This window comes from Geotrypetes seraphini, chromosome 8 (genome assembly GCF_902459505.1).
Source record: "Geotrypetes seraphini chromosome 8, aGeoSer1.1, whole genome shotgun sequence".
Lineage (NCBI taxonomy): Eukaryota > Metazoa > Chordata > Amphibia > Gymnophiona > Dermophiidae > Geotrypetes > Geotrypetes seraphini.
Window position 1 is genome coordinate 142246557 of NC_047091.1, and position 21783 is coordinate 142268339.

The 21783-nt window shown below is 46.7% G+C and overlaps 1 protein-coding gene across 5 annotated transcripts in view; it reads left to right on the forward strand.

Annotated features, from left to right (window-relative positions):
• Positions 1-21783, forward strand: part of LOC117364745 (tRNA pseudouridine synthase A-like) — a 70186-nt gene that overhangs the window by 133 nt on the left and 48270 nt on the right. The window contains exons 1-5 of one of the 5 annotated variants that reach the window (XM_033954300.1): positions 58-564; positions 3313-3539; positions 6531-6668; positions 13030-13132; positions 13857-14554. In XM_033954300.1, the coding sequence (XP_033810191.1) occupies positions 429-564; positions 3313-3539; positions 6531-6668; positions 13030-13132; positions 13857-14554 (1302 nt within the window). In that variant the 5' untranslated portion in view covers positions 58-428. The other 4 variants (XM_033954301.1, XM_033954299.1, XM_033954304.1 and 1 more) reach the window with 4 other exon arrangements.

Sequence of the window (21783 nt, forward strand, 5' to 3'; positions counted from 1 at the left end):
ACGGCCAGACAGGCGCTGGTTGGGTTGGGGGGGTGGGAAAACACACCAGCAGGATCCATCCAGAAGGGGGGGAGAGGAACAATAAAACCCCGGCGTTCTTTCCGGTTATAAGGGTCTGTCGGCAGACAGTATGGCCGTTTAAAAGCAGGATAATTTAACTCAAAACCAGCCAGTTGACATTTAGAATGTACAGATTTAGGTTGACTAACTCTAGAAAAAAAATTATACTCCGGCCACCCCGCGTGGACCTAACGAAGTTTGTCCCTCTTGGGCCGCCATAGTGGTTTCTGTGTTTCCCCGTGTGTGTTCTGAGAAGGTTCTTCCTGCAGAGAGAGCTGTAGCTGGTACCTGGGGTTCTCTTCTTTTCCTGCTGTGGTCCAGCCGTATAAAAATAGGATAACTTAAACCAGCCAGTTGGCAACTTTAGAATGTACAGATTTTGGTCAGCTCTGAAAAAAATTATATTCCGGCCACCCCGCGTGAATCTGAGGAGGTTTGTTCCTCTTGGGTGGTTTCTGCAATTCCCACGTGTTCGGAGGTGGTGGTTCCTGGCAGTGGGAGAACGTGAGTACCTTGGGTTGTCTTCTTAACTTGGGGAGAGTGTAATCGGTACCAGGGGGTTCTCTTCCTTTCCTGCTGCCCTGTGACACCCATCCTCTTTGATTCGGATAGTTATACTCTGGCTTTCATCACTGTGTTTGGAGCATGGTAGGGAAACCTTAGGAGCAGGGATGTTGGGGTGCTGGGGCGTGTCAGTTTCTGAGGGAGGATAAATAAATTTATTTATTTATTGGGATTTATTAACCACCTATATGAAGAGATTCACCCAAATGGAGCTCTGTTGGGGTTTAGGGATGAATAAAGAGGTGTAGGAGTTTTGTAAGAGGAGGAAGGGGGGGTTAATAATTGAAAGACGGTGTGGGGGTGTTTCTTTGTAATTATTTATTTTAATTTCAAGATATGACAATAAAACAAGTCAAAAAGAAAAATACTATGGGAAACAGAAATATTGCTAATTGCAAAAATCAAAACATTCCTGCTTAATAATTACAGATAAAATAATACATTCCAAAGTTAGTTAGTCCACAATAAGAGGGACGGACCTGACTAAATTTTTACTATCAAGGACAAGATTAGGAAAATAAAGATGGCGCTTGAAAGCCTCTGAGCAATTTTAATTGAGCAGATTAACTGGAGTACAAATCTCATGAAGCAGGTATAGATTGTGTGGAAATAAATTTAGATAATTGCTGCGGCTCATAAAATACATATCTATTACCTTTTATATACCAATACACATTTACATGGGTATCGTAAAATGAAGATTGCTCCTAACCGCAATACCTGTGGTCTCAAGAAATTGTTTTCTTCTTTTCTGGGTAGGTTTAGATACATCAGGATACATTCTTACTTTATACGACACTAGTATTTTAGCCCGTTACATTAACGGGTGCTAGAATATATGTCTGTCTGTCTTTCCTTATTTCTGTCTCTCTCTCCCTCCCGCTATCTTTCTTTCTGTCTGTCTCTCTCCCTGGCCCCCTTTGTCTGTCTGTCTTTCTGTGTCTCTCCCTGCCCCTGTGTCTTTCTTCTTTTCTTTCTGTCTCCTTCCTCCTACTGTCTGTCTTTCTTTCTATCTATCTGTCTGAATCTCTCCCTGCCTCCTATGCAGCAGCATTTCTCTCCCCCCCACTTCCCTGTGCAGCAGCCACAGCAGCATTCCCTCCCCCCACACTACTTCCCTGTGCAGCAGCAGCATTTCCCCTATCCCCCTTTTCCCTTCCCGCGGTCTGGCCAGCTCCCTTAGTCCCTTTTGCCGCCCCCCCTTTCCTTCCCGTGGTCCCGACTCCAGCAGCGTCTGCAGCACTCTACACACGCTGCTTCGGGACCTTCTACTGCCCTGATTTGCTCTGCCGCGTCTCTGATGGTGTCATCAGGGATGTGCCAGAGTAAATCAGGGCAGTAGAAGGCCTCGAAGAAGTGTGTGTAGAGTGCTGCAGATGCTGCTGGAGTCGCAGGTTTGGAGTCGGGACCACGGGAAGGGAAGGGGGGGCGGGAAGGGACTAAGTGAGCCTGTCGGATCACGGGAAGGGGGGGCGGGAAGGGACTAAGTGAGCCGGTCGGATCGCGGGAAGGGAAGGGGGAGGGCGGCAAGGGAGTAAGTGAGTCTTACCGATCGTGTGGAGAGCAGGGAGTCCAGCGCTGGTGGCCAGTCCTGCGAGTGTAGGTAGGGGCTGGGGACTTGCGCATGCGCACTCCTGCAGCCACAGACCTACATCTCACGGATCAGGGAAAATGGAACACGCAAGTAGGAGTGCGCATGCGCAGCTAGGGTTTTATTATAAAGGATAAAAGAAACATCTCTATATTAAAGAACAGTTTAAGTAACCATTCCCTATCAGAATCTATGGCAAACTGAATTAAGAGAGTAGCTGGAACTTGGGCATCATTATCAGACCTCTCTAGGAAATTAGTTAAATTAAGGCTATCCGCAGATAAGTTCTGCTGGTTAGCAACTTGAGATTTTATTCTTCCAGGCATAGTAAATTTTTGAGAGGAGTGGATATGAAGCCTCTGGTACTTTCAAAATCTCATTCAGGTAGCGTTTGAACATTTCTTGTGCTGAAATAGAAAAAACTTTTGGGAAATTTATAATCCTAAGATTACATCTTTTAGTTACATTCTCCAACATTTCATTCTTAAAATGCAAATTCCCACTATCTTTAACCCAAATTGAAGCTTGCAGTTCCAAATTTTTCAATCTAGTTTTTTAATGCATATATGTGCTATATGGTCCATTAAAATAGAATAAATAAAGAATTTAAATAAAAAGAAGGCAAAAGGATGTGACTTTTTAAGAAGCTTTTGTTTTGCGACATGAAGTATGGGTGCTGAGCACTTCATTTGCTGTATTTGTCCAATATGTTGATGAAATTTATATATGGCTGTTTTGTAATATTTTATTGTGAATGTGGTATTGTAACCCATCTTGTTAAAGGGGGGGCTATAACCAAATAAACCAGGGTAGATCTCTGAGGGGGTGGGGGTACATGACAGAATCATGCTTTGAGGCTAATTTCGATAAGTTATCTTGCAGGTAATGGAGGTGGGGAGCCTAAATCCTGGAGATTTCCATGCAGCTGTTGTGCAGCATTTGAACCCCTAAATTTTTCTGTTCAATAACTTTCTAAACATGTGTCTAAACATATTCTGTAACTTTCAGACAGGCAAACCTAAATCCAATTGTAGCAAGCAATTTAAAGTTGAGTAAACTTATTGCAAGACTGCTTATTTCTGTGTGTTTATTTTTAGCCGGTGGTAAATGGCGGAAAGTGGGACAGATGGATACCTCATTTTCAGGAAAGGAATTAATTGTTGATTCTGCAAAGCAACCCAGGAGTGATGATGGTGAAAATGAACACAGCGCCAAACGGTTTAAGAGGGACAAGTATGATGTCTATGAAATGCACAAGAAGTACCCTAGAAAGAAAGTGGTCCTGTTGCTATCCTATGTTGGGAAAGGCTATTATGGAATGCAAGTATGTAGAAAGTAATCCTTGTTCTAGTGCAGTGTGTCTAGTGGTCCTGAAAGGATACTGTGTGTCATTTCACAAGTTGCAGAAATTGTCCATCATGTTTTCAACTCTTACCTGCTTCAAAGGGAGCTGCTCCTGCCCCTTCAGTTAGGTCCCCAACCTCTAAAAATCCTTTCTCTGTATTTTTTCACTTCCAGGGACGTCTCCAAGTGGGGTTTTTGGCCTGATTTTACTAGAGGCGACCACCTTAGATTTTAAACAATCTTTTTTTCTGAAGCCTCCATCTGCCTCAACTCAATTTTTCTGAAAATCTACAGGGATGGACTCCTCAGGCCTTCTTACCCCTCTATCATGCCAGATTTGCACTGGATAACCAGCCAGGGTGCGTCCATGTCCCATGAGTGCACTTGGGAGTGGTGGGAGCGTTGGGCACAGCCTCTTCCAAGTCCTTCAGGACTGGGGATCCGCTGGAAGTACATTCCCAGTCCCCTCTGAAGATGGTTTGGCCAAGCGCAGTTGCGTGAGTACTGCAGAGCCCAGGAGGACTAGCAGTACAAGGCTTCTTATCAGATTTTTTTAGCCTTATGTGGAATGCCTAGTTGAGCTGCCAAGGGTCCTCTGCATCTGTTTGCATTACACCAGTGGCAGTGACGCAGGTGAACTCCCCTCGACAAGTGCCCTGATCAGAGGAGGACACAGTCCTGGACCTCGGGGTTCAGTATGTTTATAGACTAGGACAGGGGTAGGCATTTCCAGTCCTCGAGAGCCCGAGCCAGATCAGGTTTTCAAGATATCCACAATGAATATGTATAAGATGGATTTGCATGCACTGCCTCCTTGAAATGCAAATCTATCTCATGCATATTTATTATGGATATACTGAAAATCTGACCTGGCTCTGGCTCTCGAAGATCGCTCCCTGGACTAGGAGGATGTAAATTACAATTCCATGCTACTTTTGTTCTAGGATGAAGTTTCTCTGACAGTCCATTTCTTTGCATGAGAAAGGTGGCCTTGGATCAGGTGGCCCTGGATCAGGGGAAAGACCCCACAGTATGCCAGCTATTCAAAGCCACTGTGCAATTACATTTATTTATTCAGTTTTCTATACCAGTCTCCCAAGGGAGCTCAGAATGGTTTACATGAATTTTATTCAAGTGTGCAAGCATTTTTCCCTCTCTGTCCTGGTGGGCTCACAATCTTTCTAATGTACCTGGGGCAAGTGGCAGATTAAGTGACTTGCCCATGGTCACAAGGAGCGGTGTGGGTTTTTTGAACTTGCAACCTCAGCATGCTATTAGATTTAAGGGATTACAAGAAAAAAATAAGAAATTTTTTAAAAACCCTACAGAAATACATGTCTTCTTATAATACAATTAAAACCACAATCATATAGAAGGTATAAAAATATGAGTGTAGGCTTGATGATATATGCTTGTTTTGGCATCCTCTATAATAAAACCCTAGCCGCACATGTGCACTCCTATCTGCGTGCTTCCATGATCGGTTGGTCTGTGGCCGCAGGAGTGCGCATGCGCGAGTCCCCAGCCTTACACCTACCTACACTCACCGGTAGGTCTCGCCGCCAGCGCTGGATTCCCTGCTCTACAAAGATGGGGGTCATAGGAGGCCTGAAATCGCCCAAACTCACAGCCACATACTGGCACAAACCTCCCTCCAGCGTTGGCAGCCGCAGCATGCTAAACAGGCTGCTTCGCGGCTTTCTCCTGCCGGTGAGTCTCCTGCTGGTGACGTCATCAATGACGCGACAGAGGGACTCAACTGCAGGAGAAAGCTGCGAAGCAGCCTGTTTAGCATGCTGCGGCTGCCAACGCTGGAGGGAGGTTTGTTAAGGTCATGTCGCATGGGAGGGAGATATAAGAGAGTCACCGGGGGTTGGGCTGGGAGGGTAGAGAAGTGTCTGCCTCGGGTGCTTCAGGCAGCAGCAGCGTTTACAATTTGCTGCTGTTGCCGGCTTCAGGCCTTCCTCTCTGGCGGGTCCTGCCTAAGGATCCGCCAGAGAGGAAGACCTGAAGCCAGCAAAAGCAATGAATTGTGAATGCTGCTGCTGCCTGATGAAGTTCAAGGAGGAAAGGGAGCAGTGGGGGAGAGAATGGCTTGGAGGGAAGAAGACATGGCAGGGCATGGAGAGAAGGAGGAAGGTATGCCAGACCAAGGGAAAAGGAAAGGGGAAAGGAAGGAGGAGATGCCATATGGAACAGAGAGAGAGAGAGGGCGGATTCTGGATGGAAAGAGAAGAGAGAGCAGTGAATGGAAGGGGCAAGACAGAGGGTGAACAGTAGATGGAAGGGGTAGAGAGAGGGAGACAGACACTGAATGGAAGTGTGGGGGACAGGGGGAGCAGACGTTGGAAGGAAGTGGAGAGGAGAAAGAAAAAAGGGCACATGCAGGATTGAGGGAAGAGGATAGAGTTAGAAATAAAGATAGAGAGACAGGGGGCCAGGGAGAGACACAGACAGAAAGAATGACAGACAGACAGCGTCCAAGGAGAGAGACAAATTAAAACAAAACAGACAGACATCTACTCTAGCACCCGTTAATGTAACGGGCTAAAACACTAGTTATAAAATATTTAGTGTGAAACTCTCATCCTTGGCAAGAACCATCTTCTGTGGAGTTTCCCTTTAAAAAAATATATATTCATGGCATCCTTTTCCTATAACAAACTTTATATACTTAATAAGCAACAGCTTTCTCTGTTAGACTAATTTATTGAGGCCTGAAATTTTGAGAACAAGAGTTCATTGTAAGAATCAACTATTTGTTCTCTGCCATCGTGAAAAACCTGATGCTATCAAAGAGCTGCATTTGGGCACAGAAACCAAGGAAAAGGGCCATGCCCTGATGTCCCAGCACCTCATAAACCTGTTGTGTATGCCCTTGGGCAAATCTTTCCATAAAGGTGGTTAATTAAATCTTAACTATATATAGTGATTAACACTTAACCACGATGGTTATGTTTTCCTTTCCCAGAGAAATTTGGGGTCCTCTCAGTTCAAGACTATCGAAGATGACTTGATTCATGCTCTTGTTCAGTCTGGATGTATTCCGGAGAATCACAGTGAAGACAAGAAAAAATTGTCTTTTCAGAGATGTTCCCGGACAGACAAGGTGAGGTGGTGCTTCATTTCTCTTTGCTGAACTATGGTTACCTGGTGCTGATGCTTCCACCTAAGCACAGAATAGTCACATTTATGTTTATTAAAAAATTTGTTATACCGCTTTACATAATTCAGAACAAAAGCAGTTTACGTTGTAAAAAAACAACTCATCATTAATAACCAAGTATTCAATTTATAGACAGGAAAGCCTAGGGTTCCTTTTACTAAGCTGAAATAGCGGTTTTAGCTCGCACAGAATTGCCCTGCTAGAAGCTAATGCCAGCTAGTTTTAGCCTTGTAGCGCAGGTTTAGCGCGTGCGAAAATTCTGCGCGCGATAAAAACGCTATTGCAGCTTAGTAAAATGAGATCCTAGTTATCATTCATACTCAAATAAAATATTTCTCCTTCCAACTATGACGACTGCATCTCACAGACTCGCTAATACACTCTCATACCATCTCGCACCTCCATATTAAATGCTGATAAAAAAAATAGTCTTAAAACCTTAAATTTCTTAAAATTTATTTATCTTCTCAAAGAGGTAGACCATTCCACAAGGAAGGAACCAAGCAGAAAAAAGCTTTATTTCTAGTTGATGCCAATTTGCATCTATTTAAATGTGGAATTGATATTCTAAAATCTTGCAAAGATCTTAAAACGCTCAGGGGAAAATTCTCAAAACGTTAACGTGGTTGCTAAACCGGTTCCAGCCGGTTTACCGTTCATGTATTTTAGTGGTAAATTATCAAAACAGCTTACCGTGGTCTTTTCTGAGCTTCCTAGCAGTCTCCGACTCTGCCATACAAATTTATTACAACAAGGTTATTAATATTTAAATGAGCACTCCGTGTGATTCTCTAGTATCACAAGATGATTCCCTAATCTCGCTGTCCTACATTTGCGAGCAAAAGTTTCCAACAGGTCTGAGCTGTCCTACTGGTCAGTGCCTGACATTGACAGGAAAGTAAGGCTAGGACAGCTCAGATCTGTAGGAAAATTTTGCCGCCTTCAAGCAATCCTCCCCCGACACCTCCTGGCAAATATCTCTTCTCCCCCACCCACCCTTCCTGGCAGCAGTAGGGATGCCCACTCCCTCCTGCAGCCGCCATGATACCCCTGACGATCCTCCCATGTGCTTCCCTTGCCCCCTCCTCCCTTGTTTACGAAGACCAGCTGGAGTTTGAGTCCAGTTGAAAAGTTAGCCCTGAAGTTGGAAGAGCGAGTCTAATAATCTCAGGTAGGCAGGTGTCTACGCCAAATACACAAATGGATGATTCCCACCAGAGTTTCTGAAACATATCTGTTAATGTATTTTAGTGGCAGATTATCAAAACAGCTTGCCGTGGCCTTTTCTGAGCTTCCTAGCAGTCTCCAACTCTGCCATACAAATTTATTACAACAAGGTCATTAATATTTAAATGAGCACTCTGGGTGATTCTCTATTATCAATGGGTGATTCCCTAACCTCGCTGTCCTACATTTGCGAGCAAAAGTTTCCAGCAGCTCTGAGCTGTCCTACTGATCAGTGCCTGAGTGCTGATCGGCTCAGGCATTGATAGGAAAGTAAGGCTAGGACAGCTCAAGACATGCCAGAAAATTTTGCCGCCATCAAGCAATCCTCCCACAACACCTTCTGGCAGCGGGAGGGTTTTCCATTCTTACCTGCCATTAAGCAAATCTCTCTTCCCCCCCCCCCAGCAGAAGGAGGGATGCTCACTCCTGAAGCCGCCCTCATGCCCCTGACGACCCTCCCCTGTACTTCCCTTGCCCCCCTCCTCCCTTCTTTACGAAGACCAGCTGGAGTTAAGAGACAGAGGAAATTGGTTCCTTGTTCTTGGTAATGGGTGCTATCATGATATGCCCTTTGTTCTCTGGGAATATGCCATTGTTAAGCATTGTTTGAGTCCAGTTGAAAAGTTATCCCTGAAATTGGGAGAGCGAGTCTAATGATCTCAGGTGGGCAGGTGTCTACACCAAATACACAAATGGATGATTCCCACTAGAGTTTCTGAAACAGAAGGGCAAACGTTTCCCAGATTGTCTGCAGTATGGTTTTGAGGAGAGATTGCACATAGCTAGTTCTCGGGTGTGTTGGGGGGGTGGGGGGCTGAGCTTATTGTGGAGAGACTGGATCTTTGAACAGACGTAATCAGCAACTTTGTTGACTGGATGGGGGTTATTTTCTGGGAGCTAAGACTAGTTTGGTGGTGTTTAGACACTATTCTGTAACACTTCCCCCCTCTTAGGCCTCTCACCTTCCCCCTTTACACCTAACTCTTTAATCTCTCCACTGTAGTTCCTCTCTCATCTTTCTTCCTGTAAACCGTGCCGAGCTCCGCATTCGTGGAGATGGTGCGGTATATAAACCCAAGGTTTAGTTTAGTTTAGTTTATTCTGAAGAGATCCTTGGTGTTGATGAAGTGGTCACTCACCAACTGGGAGTAGTAGGCTTTTCTTTTCTTTGAGCATTTGTTTATATTTGTGTACTTGTTCACGCTAGTGTCCTTTGTTGACCTGGATTTGATCTTTGCACCATATCCTCTCCAGGCAGAGGACTGTGTGTTTTAGGTCTCGGAGATCTTCCTCAAACCATTTGTCAGACTCACGGATCTGTCTTTTTTGCAGGGATTTGGGGGCAAGTGTATCAAAGACGTCAGTTCTAATTTTGTCCCAGATAGTTTAGAAGTCTAGCGGGTCTGAGGACTCTTCAAAGTATTTGAATTTGAACCAGAAGGAGGATGCTTAAATATATTTTCTGGTTATATAGGTTTTTATTGTCTTGGGAACGTGTTGTTTGGCTTCCTGCCAAAGTAGGTTAAACCGGAACATGAAAAGGTCTGACCAAAGTGAGAGAGACCAAGCCCCGTCTTGCAGAGCTGTACTGGGGCATATTGCGTCGACTTCATGGTGGTAATGAGGTCTAAATGGTGTCCTTTTTGGTGAGTGGGTGAAGGTGGGGGGATGGAATACCCGAGGGACTGTAGAAAATTGAAGAAGTCCTTGACTGTGTGTGAGTGAGTTCTAGGTGTAGGTTAATGTCTCCTAGTAGAAGACAAGGGGAGGAGAGTGAGGTCCTAAGCACAAAGTCTGAGAAGTCTTGTTGGGACTTAAAAGAGGATGCTTTGTGAGTGGGGGTGTCTTTCAGGGTGGTGGTGTTGCTTTAGTGTGATAGAATTTCCAGTTGTCCTTTTGCTTGGAGTACAGCAGGGGTAGGGAACTCCGGTCCTCGAGAGCCATTTTCCATTTGGGTTTTCAGGATTTCCCCAATGAATATGCATGAGATCTATGTGCATGCACTGCTTTCAATGCATATTCATTGGGGAAATCCTGAAAACCCGACTGGAATATGGCTCTCGAGGACCGGAGTTCCCTACCCCTGGAGTAGAGGATTGTGAATTTAACGGAGTTCTTGATCTCAGTGGCTAGCTCTCCTCCTCTCTTGAGTTGCCTGTATAAGGAGACCTTCCTGTATCCTGGGGGGCAAAATTCTCTGATTAGAGGGTCATCTGGGGATGGAAGCCAAATTTCTGTCTGGAACAGGATATTCAGATGTGAGCCAATCTTTAACCAAGGTTGATTTTATTTTTTATTTTTTCCTTTATGGATCAGATATTAACATAGGCACAGGGACAGCCTTGCGGTGTGCGTCTGCACTCTGCAATAATAAGCTGAATTTGTCTGAGCAGCCTACTCTTGCTGCCCTTTTTGAAATTATTTCTATTGCATTTTCAAATTAAACAATTGCAACAGTATCATTTCCCATATAATACAATCCCCCTCCCTTCCCTCCCCTCAAGAGAAATAGAGTACATGAAGAGAGATTGGAGGTAACAAAAATAACTAAGTTATACAATGCGAGCTTCATGTCCCGCTTTCCAAGTGAGATAACCATCCCAGACTTTGTGATAAGCCGGTAGTGTGTTCTTTTTAATCACTGTAAGTTTACACATTAAGTGTATATGGTTCAGCTTTCTACACAGAGTGGTAACTGCTGGCATTTTAGCCGATCATCAGCAGTGTGCCAGAGCAATCCACGCGACTGTAAATAGCAATGCAGCCATCCGCTGTTCATGCCTATCTCGGAGGGGCCGCGTTTAACAAACAACATTCAGGCAACACCAGGAAGTGGTTCTCTATAATACTCACTGAGTTGATCTACCTTATGCTAATAACTCCACAGGAAGGGGCATTCCCACCAAATTTGGCATAAATATGTACACTGGCCACATCCCCGCCATCATGAATCATTTGGTGTCCCATATATACGAGAAAGTTTATAGGGCTCATATACCAGGGATAGTAGGCTTCTAACTATTTTCAATGAGGACCGATCTTTGTAGACTTCAATTTTGTAAATGTCCCATTGCAGGCTCCTTGCTGTCCGCATAACAGATTATTTAGTTTTATAATCTGCAAAACATGCAATTATATTGAGGGGCTTATTCCCACACGGAGCAGCCAGCTTTTGGTGAGCATGCTCAAGCTGAATAGAGTCCAGAGGCACTGTGGTTGTCGCATCAGAAAGTAGGAGACTCGCAATCACTTGTACCTTTTGGGAGCAATTCGTATAATCAGCAAGCTCTGGAACTCCACATATCTGAAGATTTGAATGTTGACTTCTATTTCAAGGTCTTCTAGTTTATCAAGAACATAAGTGTGCTGGGTTGCCAAGTCCTTCGTTCGTGAGTCTAACAATGCCACATGCTGTTCTTCTCTGTCACTTACACGCTGCCCCAGTTCTAATATCTCGCCTCTGAGATCGGCCGCTAAAGTGGAAAGTTCTTCCTGTACAGTTTTAATATCGGCTTGGATCTCATGTAACATCACCCGGACCTCTTCCATTGGGTCAAGCTTGGGAGCCAGGGCTAAACTCACTGCAAGGTTTTCACCAAGGTCTGGCTCTGCTCGCTGTGTCTCTTGGGCCACCATCTTGGCACGCTCCTGGCTGCTAGGAACAAAAGCAAACTCTTGCAGGGTTTCGTGCCAAGATACTGACATCTGTTTATACTGATCCCACCAGGCTGCCTTCTGCCACCAGTTACATCTATTTTTGGCCCGATTGCCTGGTTTTATCAGCTTAACGGTGTAATAAGTCAGGGAGGCATGCAGAGCTTCACTCACCACTGACTATTCCGGCTGGTGATGTCACTTCCCACCGCCCTTGCTGCCCTTTTTAGAGTTGTATCCCCTCTGTCGTTTCCTGCATTTGATTGTTGTTGGCCAATATCATGGTAGTGAATTGGGTTCCAATGGTGAGTCTCCAGGGAGTGTATCTGCTGGAATAGGCCAGACGTCGTCACTCTTGATGTCGGGGAGGAGGGTGATGTAGCGAAGAAGCAAAAATACTCTCCGCCACTCCCATTTTGCTGACAAGTGGCGGAGGGGGGAATGTTGGTTGGAGAGACAGAGCGGCTCGCATGGTATGCAGTGGTGGAGGAGGAGTGGGAGGTTTAGTGCTTTCTGTTAATATAGCATTACATTTTAAAGAGCAGTACCTGTCTAGCATTAGGTTGTAGCAAGTTATGCCGGGAGCTGTATTGGTACATTCTGAGGTTGTTGGTTACGGTGAACAAAGAGCCTTCTTATTTAGAGTGAATTTACTCACGGTCTTTCTTTTCTGCTTGGTCCACACAAAGGGCCCTTCGGCGAGGGCCCACTGGCAATACTGGCCCACCTGTCGAGCAGACCTTAAAAGAGCCGAATGAAGAGGTCTGAAGATGGAGGGGAGAGGCCGGCCATGTGATCAGTGGATCCAGTGGGGAGAGGAGGGATGTTTATCTGGTCTCTTTCTCCTCTCCCTGCTGGGACTTGGGTGCATTGGTGCCCGGCTTGTGCTCCCTGCCTGCCAGAAAAGGGCCGAATGAAGATGCCTGAAGATGGATGGTAGGGGCCAAGAACGGCTGCTTGGTCAGTGGCTCTGGTGGGGAGAGGAGGGATGTTTAGCCAGTCCCTTGCTCCTCTCCATGCTGGGGCTTCAGTGCCCGATTCATCCTCCCTAACTGTCATGAAATGGCTGAATAAAGAGGCCTGAAGAAGGGTGGGAGGGGCCAATAACAACCGTGTGGGCGATATCTCCAAAGGGAGAGGAGAGATGTTTAGCTGGTCCCTTCCTCCTATCCCTATTGGGGCTTGAGTGTTTTGGTGCCTGGTTCGTTTCTTCTGCTTTTTCTTGGGTTTCGATCTGGTGCCTCAGTCTGCTGAAGCATGATAGAATGTCACCTCCTGTCTCTCCTCCCCTTCCTCCATACCGAACCCCATTTTATCACTGTCTCCACGTCACCCAGCACATCCTGTCCCTAGACTTCATCTGTTTGCATAATACTTGTGATGAAAATTTCTGAGTGTTGTGTATCTTTGTGTATTTGTACAGGGGGTTTCCGCAGCTGGCCAGATTGTGTCACTGAAGGTCTGGCTGATAGATAACATTGTGGAAAAAATTAATGATAATCTTCCTTCACATATCAGAATTTTGGGTAAGAAATTATAATTCTTTAGCTTTTTGATACATATACATGTGTTCTTGTAGCCTTGGTCTGGGTGTGAATACATGTATAACCTATAGACTAAAGGATGATTCTTCATGTAGGGAGGGCATGGAAAGGGAGAATAGTTGGGCATGGGTATCTTGAGTGAGAAGGAAAGAGATGGTGCACAAGGGAAAATGGAGAGAGGTATTGGACATGGTAGTGGAAGAGGCTTGAGGTACAGATGCATGGGGAAGAGAGAGATGAGAGGAAGAAATGTTGGATGTAGCGGTGGAGGGGAAACTGTGGGATGGATAAAGAACAAAAGTAAGTGTAAACCTCCTATCTTTTCTTTCTATTTAAACTACAGTACTTTATTTTGAAAACTGTTTCTTTAATGTTTTTATAGTCTGTGTATTGTACGGGATCCGAGTTACATACAAATTCAACTTAAGAACAGTTTAAAAAACAGAACTTGTTCTTAACCCAGGGGCTTCCTACATAACTTTAGCATGCAGGTTAATAGAATTGGGAGGACAGTGTTCCAGCAATAGTGCCTCTGATGTGTAATAGTTTTTCTGGGTTGGGCGATTGAATGTGCATGCTTGAGAAAGGCGAAGAACCCTTTTCCCCCATCATAAAATATTGTAAGGGGTTGCAGCAGTTTTCTGTTGAGCTTGTAATCAGAACAAAATCTCAGTAGAATTAATTTTGACTGCTTTACTCTTCTAAGGTTTAAAGAGAGTTACTGGTGGTTTCAACTCCAAGAATGCATGTGATGCACGTACCTATTTGTATATGCTGCCTACTTTTGCCTTTGCTCACAAAGATCTTGATGTCCAGGATGAGATGTACAGACTGAGCCAGGAGACCTTGCGGAGAGTCAATGGTCTTCTGGCCCACTATAAGGGAATACACAACTTCCACAACTTTACTTCTAGGAAGAGTCCACAAAACCCCAGTGCCAAACGCTACATCATGGAAATACACTGTGAGAATCCCTTTGTAAGAGAAGGCCTGGAGTTCACCGAGATAAAGGTGAAAGGTCAGAGCTTCATGATGCACCAGATCCGGAAAATGATTGGTCTAGTGATTGCAGTGATGAAGGGCTATGAATCAGAATCCATCATGGAGCGCAGCTGGGGGGAGGAAAAGGTGGATATCCCTAAAGCTCCGGGGCTTGGCCTGGTCCTGGAGGCTGTCCACTTTGAGGAGTACAATAGACGATTTGGCAGCGATGGAGTGCATGAGGCGCTGGAGTGGGACGGGGAAGAGCAGAGTATCACTGGCTTCAAACAACAATATATCTACCCAACAATTATTAAAACTGAGCTGGAAGAGAAGTCCATGTTAAACTGGCTGAACACCCTTCCCATCCATGATTTTGATGCCACTGCTTCAGGGGTCCAGCTGGATGAAGACAATTCTAAGGTAATGCACAATAAAACACAAATGTTTTCTTTTAATCTGATATTTTTGTCAGATACAGAAATTTAATGATGAAAGTTGCACTGGATAGAGGGGATATGATAGATGTTCACATATTAAATAGAGTCTTGCTATTTGCTGTTTAGGCAGAAGCTTTCAATCAGTTATTAAAGTAGAGAAGGATCTAGATTGTGGAGTAAATTAATTTGGGATTTTAGTTTATGTATTGAATGTGGTTATGCTTTCATGCTCTTATGATTAATTTATTTTATTTGTAGTTTTAACTTATTGTCTGTTTTGTATTGTATTAATGCACAGATCCATCTAGCAGAATAAAGGCCCCCTTATATCAAGCATTTTAGCAAGGGCTGCTGTGGTTAATGCTCTGACACATAGAAATTGAGCGAGTGTTGGAGCATTTCCCGTGGCAGCATCGCTACCATGGCTTGATAAAAGGGGGCCATAATGCAGTACAAAAAAATATTGATTCAAATTTTAAATTTTTTATTGCCTCTCCAGATCGGCACAAAAACTGATGTGGGGTGGGGGACTTCATTTCCTTCCAGGGGCCGTTTCTTTCAGCACATGCAGTCCTTTTGGGGGGCCTGCTTGGGGGGGGGGGTGACTCCCCCGAAAGGAATGCATGCGCTGAAAGAAATGGCCCCTGGAAGGAAATAATGCCCACCCCCAATCAGTTTCTGAACCGGTCTGGAGAGACTAAAAGAAAGGTTTTTAACTGCTAATTTTTCCTTACATATCCTATGGGGGTATAAATCAAGCACAGAGCAAGATAGCAAATGTTACACCTATCTTTAAAAAGGGATCGAAAGGTGACCCGGGAAACTACAGGCCTGTAAGTTTGATATTGGTTCCAGGCAAGATGGTAGAAGCACTGATAAAGGACAGCATCTGTGAGCACATTGATAAAAATGGACTAATGAAAGCGAGCCAACATGGCTTCTGCAAAGGAAGATCGTGCCAAACAAACTTACTGCACTTCTTTGATGGGGTAAACAGTCAGATGGACAAAGGGGAACCCATAGACATCATTTATCTCTACTTCCAAAAAGCCTTTGACAAGGTACCCCATGAGCGGCTACTTAGGAAGCTGTGGAACCACGGGGTGGAAGGGGACGTACACAGATGGGTTAAACACTGGTTGGCAGGCAGGAAGCAAAGGGTTGGAGTGAAGTGCCACTACTCGAACTAGAGGAGGGTCACGAGCGGAGTTACGCAGGGGTCGATACTCGGACCACTGCTGTTCAATATATTTATCAATGACCTAGAAATGGGGACCAAGTGTGAAGTTATAAAATTTGCGGATGACACTAAACTCTGTAGCAGGGTTAGAACTGTGGAAGAATGTGAGGACCTACAAAGGGATCTGAACAAACTGAGGGAGTGGGCGAATAAATGGCAAATGAACTTCAATGTAGGGAAATGCAAGGTCATGCATATAGGGAAAAAAACCCCGATGTTCAGCTACCAAATGGGGGGATTAGTACTAGAGGCAAGTAACCTTGAAAAGGACTTGGGTGTGCTGATGGACACAACAATGAAGTCAACAGCACAATGCACAGCAGCCTCAAAGAAAACAAACAGAATGTTGGGTATTATTAAGAAGGAAGGAACAAAGGAAGTCATCATGCCGCTGTATCACGCGATGGTGTGTCCGCATCTGGAATACTGTGTCCAATATTGGTCGCCGTACCTAAAGAAGGACATGGAGAGACTTGAGAGGGTTCAGAGAAGAGCGACAAGAATGATAAAAGGTATGGAAAACCTTTCATACGCAGACAAGCTAGAAAGGCTGGGGCTCTTCATCCTGAAGAAGCGGAGACTCAGAGTAGAGAGCTGCACGGGAACGGGGACGACGGGAATCCCGTGGGACCCGCGGGTTCCCCCTTCGGGTCGCGGGGATCCCCGTGGGGATGCCCACTAGAGTCACGGGGATCCCGTCGGGACGCCTCCCAGGGTCGCAGAGACTGAGGGATTCCTCGCGGGGGTGGGTGGGGACGGGTGGGATTCCTCACAGGGACGGGTGGGACTTAGGCGGGGACGGGTGGGATATCTATCCCCGCGCAACTCTCTAACTCAGAGGAGACATGATAGACTTACAAGATCATGAAGGGCATAGAGAAGGTGGAAAGGGAACTATAAGAACAAGGGGGCACTTGGAGAAATTGAAAGGTGACAGGTTTAGAACCAATGCTAGGAAATTTTTCTTCACTCAGAGGGTGGTAGACACCTGGAATGTGCTTCTGGAGGATGTGATAGGACAGAGTACACTAAGGGGATTCAAAGAGGGATTGGACAAGTTCCTGAAAGATACGGGGATTGAGGGATATAGATAGAGGAAGAGATAGGATTATGGAAGGGTATGACCTGTCCGCCGCGGGAGCAGACTGCTGGGCGCGATGGACCCCTGGTCTGACCCAGCGGAGGCAACTTCTTATGTTCTTATATGCTGAGTGCCAGGGCACCATGGCAACTAGAAATTTCCCCCCTTGTGTCTGGAATTTTTATGCTGCCACTGGAACAGTAAGTTGTCTTGTACTGAACCGCTCAAGCTTGCTGAAAGCTGAGCAGTGAAGAATGGGACTACAGTGATGGTCTTGCAAGCCTTTACACTAGAGAATGACACGGGGAAACAATTTGTTTCCATCTCCACCCTGTTCCCGCAAGCTTGGTCCCCGCAAACTATTTGATTCCATCTGCACAAGCCTCGAATAGTAAACTGAACTTGTTTTATTAAAGTATAAAAATAAATAATCTGTATAATTGTCATTTTATAAATCAGAATTCTGGCTGCCGAACTAGAGGAAGAGATCTTCAGCTGGCAGGGCTTTGTTTATAAACGTTTATCAACACAGCTACCTACTTTATCCTAAAGCAAAGCAAAGAAAAGAAATAAAAAAATTTTCTATCTATTGTTGTCTGGTTTCTGCTTTCCTCATCTTCTCATCATTCTCTTCCTTCCTTCCATCCACTGTCTGCCTTCTCTCTGCCTCGTCCATATGGCATATGCTCTATTTCTGTGCCTCTATCAGAAACTGTCCCCCTCCCCCCAATTGGTCTGGCATCTTTGTCTTCTTCCTTTTCATCTTTCATTCCCTTCCCAGGTGGTGTTTAGCATCTCTCTCCTCCTTTCCTTCCTTCAGATCTGGTATCTGTTTCCTCCCCCTCCCCCAGTGCTCTCTGGTATCTTTTTCCTCTCCTTTTCTGCTCTTCTTTCACAATTTGTTTTCTACCTTAAAGTGTCTGCTCCCCCTCTCTCTTCCCCATTACCCTTCAGTGTCTGTTCCTCTCTCCACTTCCTCTCGGTGCCACTCAACCTCTTCCTCTCGTTGAATCATCTTCCTCCCCATCACCTTCGCAGACGCTTTTCAGAAACAAAATTTTCTCTCTCCGAGCAGCCCGGATGCTACAGCCTTCTCATAAGTTGTGCTTGACTGCCCCAAAACTTCTCCTCCGACACAACTTTCTGTTTCCACCTGGGCAGCTCGTGTCGGAGAAGTTTTGGGGCAGTCACGCGCAACTTGTGAGAAGGCTGTGGCATCCAGGCCGCTCGGAGAAAGAAAATTCTGAAAAGTGCAAGTGAAGGTGAGGGGAAAGGAGATGGCCCGATGAGGGGAAGAGAGGCCCAGACCATGGTGATTGGGAGGGAGGAGGGCCGGGGCTGCTGGATCCCGTGATTGCAAGAAGGGCTGCTGACTGGGAGGGGTGGGATGGGAGGCCAGTGTGTGAGTTCTTGCACCACATTGGTCTCAAATACACTGAGAACTGCACAGTGCTGCTGTTTGTATGACTCGGGAAGATAAACACGACCTTGCACCATGTTGAACTGAATGTCCAGATATTACAAGGTCTAGTGGGCGTTAGCTGGTTCTTCTTGAAATTGACAATCCAGCCCAGGCACTTCAGCAAACACACCACAGTCCCCACTGCCTGCTCGAACTCCGGCTTGGATAGAGCCCTGATAAGCCAATTGTCCAGATAGGGGTGTACCTGGACCCACATTCAGCAGAGGTGAGCAGCCACAACCACCATAACTTTGGTGAAAGTGTGGGGTGCTGTCGCCAGACTGAAGGAAAAGGCTGCAAACTGGAATTGTTGCTGGAAAACATGAAACCTCAGATATTTCCTGTGCCCTGGTTTATGTAATTGTAACCTTTATTTGTACTTTTTTTTTTTTCTTCTTGCATTTGTTACTTATTATTTGATGACTAGTGTTTAAGCCCGTTACATTAATGGATGCTAGAATATATGCCTGTCTGTCTTTCTTTATTTATGTCTCTCTCCTTGCTCCTGTCTCTTTCTTCCTTTCTTTCTGTCTCTCTCCCTCCTGCAAATTTTCTCTCTCTCTCCCTGGCACCCTTTGTCTGTCTGTCTGTCTTTCTTTCTGTCTCTCTCTGGTCCCCTGTCTGTCTCTCTCCCTAGCCTCCTTTGTCTGTCTGTATTTCTTTATGTCCCCTCCCCCCCCCCCACTTTCCTTTGCAGAAGCAGCAGTGATATTTCCCTTCCCCTCCAGATCCCTGTGAAGTAGTATCAGCATTTTCCCCCACCCACCCCCCATTCCCTTCTCTCCCCCCCCTCACCACTTTCCTTTGCAGAAGCAGCAGTGGTATTTCCCTTCCCCTCCAGGTCCCTGCTGAAGCAGTAGAAGCATTTTCCCCCACCCCCCATTCCCTTCTCTTACCGTGAGCTGCCCTGCTCCGTTCGTCCCCTCCCCCTTTCCTTCCTGCGGGCTGGCCTGCTGTGGCTGAAGGTTTTTTTTTCGGCGGCTCTTCTCACGATCCCAGTGGTGGCTGATCCTCCTGTTCAAAGCAGCCTGCTGAGGTTCGCGGCCGGCTGTAACGAACCTCGCAGGCCACTCTCCAACTCGGTAGCATGTTCCCTCGGACGCGATTGCGTCAGAGGGAACGTGCTACCATGTGGATAGCGGCCTGCGAGGTTCGTTATAGCCGGCCGCAAACCTCAGCAGGCCGCTTTGAACAGGAGCGGTAGTGGTTGTTGCGGGAAGGGGGGAGTCGGCAACGTGCAGGCCGCTGTGAACAGGAGCGGCGGCGGCAGGACCATGAGCCCTCCTCCCACCATCCGCCGCCAGCGCCGCTCCTGTCGCCCGATGCACCTAACTGGCACATACGCCTCAAGCCGCGGCCACGGACGGACACAGCACACATCAGGTCCGCACAGGAGATGAGCCGCCGCTGCTGACGGCCAAGGTAGGTGCTGGGAAGAAGACTGGGGACTCACGCATGCGCACTCATGCGGCCACGGAACTACAGATCATGAAAGCACGCAAATAGAAGTGCGCATGCGCGAGTTAGCCTTTTATTATATAGGATTGTAAACAGCTTAGTTAAGGTACTGATGAATGGTATATCAACCTTGAAAGAGGGATAATTGAAGAGACTAAATGGACCAGCTGGCCTTTTTCTGCCACAGTGGTGACTTCATCTACGGAGCCCAGTCGCAGACAGCTTTTCAAGCAAACTTGATTGAAGATCTTTGAAGTTTGCTAGTGCTGCACCGCGCATGCGCGTGTGCCTTCCTGCTCAAGCTAGGGGGCGTATCTCCTCAGCGTGGCCTCAGTTCTTAGTTTTCCGCGGAGCCAGAAAGCACTGTCTCTCTTCTCTGCGTCAAATCTAAGTGCCTTTCTTGCTCTGCGACTTCTTTTCTTGTTTTGTACGATCGGAAGTCGCTGTGCTGCGCATCTTTACAACTTTTATTATTTCTCTCAATCGACCGGGGGACCCCGGTTTTTCGTCTGGCCGCCTGGCCTCGTGCAGCCATGGCTACATCTTCTACCTATGTCCCGGCCTGTTACCGGGTTTAAAAAGTGCACGCAGTGCAGTCGGGTGATCTCAACCATTGGTGTATCCTGTGCCTGGGTTCCAACCACCCTACTGACTCTTGCCTTCTTTGTGCCACTCTGCAACCCCGGGCTCTTCGGCGCCAGCAGGCCAGGATCGCAGAGCTCTTCAGTGCCATGGAACAACCAGTTGACAAGACCTCGACCTCGGCCCCGAGCAAGTCCCCCTCGGCTTCGAAGGCCTCAACTGCTCCAGCTGCTAAGGCCTTATTATCAAGTAAGTCTCCTATTCCTCTTTCAGGTTCAGCTCCGCTACCGAAGAAGCCTTCCACAGAGTCTCTGGCATCCCAGACAGTGAGTGCAGTCCTCCCAGTCTCTACGAGACCTCCTCCAAAGTGTGCCTCCAAGTTAAGAGAATACTCTACATCGAGGTCGCCCTCGTTGGAGCGCAGTGCTGCACCAGTCCGACCAGATCCATTGGTCTCAGTGCCGATGTTTGAGGACATGCTTAAGGCAATCCTGACCACGCAAATCTCCTCAGCTCTGGCCCAGCTTGCCCCGGCCTCAACTCTGCTCCCTGTTAACCAGCCTGAGCGTCGCTCAGAGGTTCCCCAAGACAAGCATCGTCTGTCTCGCCAGTTGTCCTCGAGTGATTCTTCATCTGCTCTCTCGAGGCAGGCTTCTCCTGCCGCCCAACCTCAATCGAAGCACCATTCCAAGCGTGCCTCATCTTCAAAACAGCAGTCTGCAAAACGACCCAGAGACTCCCCTCCTCAGCGGGGTAGGTCACTGGAGCCTCGAGATCCATTGAGGCCTCGGCACCCCTGGTGTCTGAATGTCAGCCTCGACTGTCTCCCATACTTCCTTGGTTTCCGAGTCGAGGTGGGTCGAGGTCGAGGACTCCCTCCTCGCAGCCGCGTCGGATGGTCTCTTCCTCCCTGGTCTCTCCGAGGCTTACTTCCCGGGTTTCCGTCCCTCGGACCCCGGGGTCTTCGCCTTCCAGGCAGATTAAATGTAAGCATTGTTCGACGCCTCCCCTGTCTCTTAGCACAGCTTCTTTGGCATCCGTGCTTGTTGACACCGATGTGCCTGCGCAATATTCGAGGGAGGCCTCTCCCTCTTTCTCTGCTGCCCCGAGTTCTAGATCCTCGACGCCTCTGGAAGGGCACTCCTCTGCCAAGGCTTCCTCCTTCACCAGGTTCGTTGTTGACATGGGTAAGGCCCTTTAACTGGATTTCCAGTCTGAGTCCAGATATACCCGGGAGTATTTGGAGGAGATGGAACCTCCTCATCCGCCCAGGGAATCCTTGCGTCTCCTGTTGAACCCGATCTTGAAGCAGACTTTCTTCCAAAATTTGGAGACTCCTTACGCAATTCCTGCCATACTGTCAAAGATGGAATCCCGCTATCGGACGGT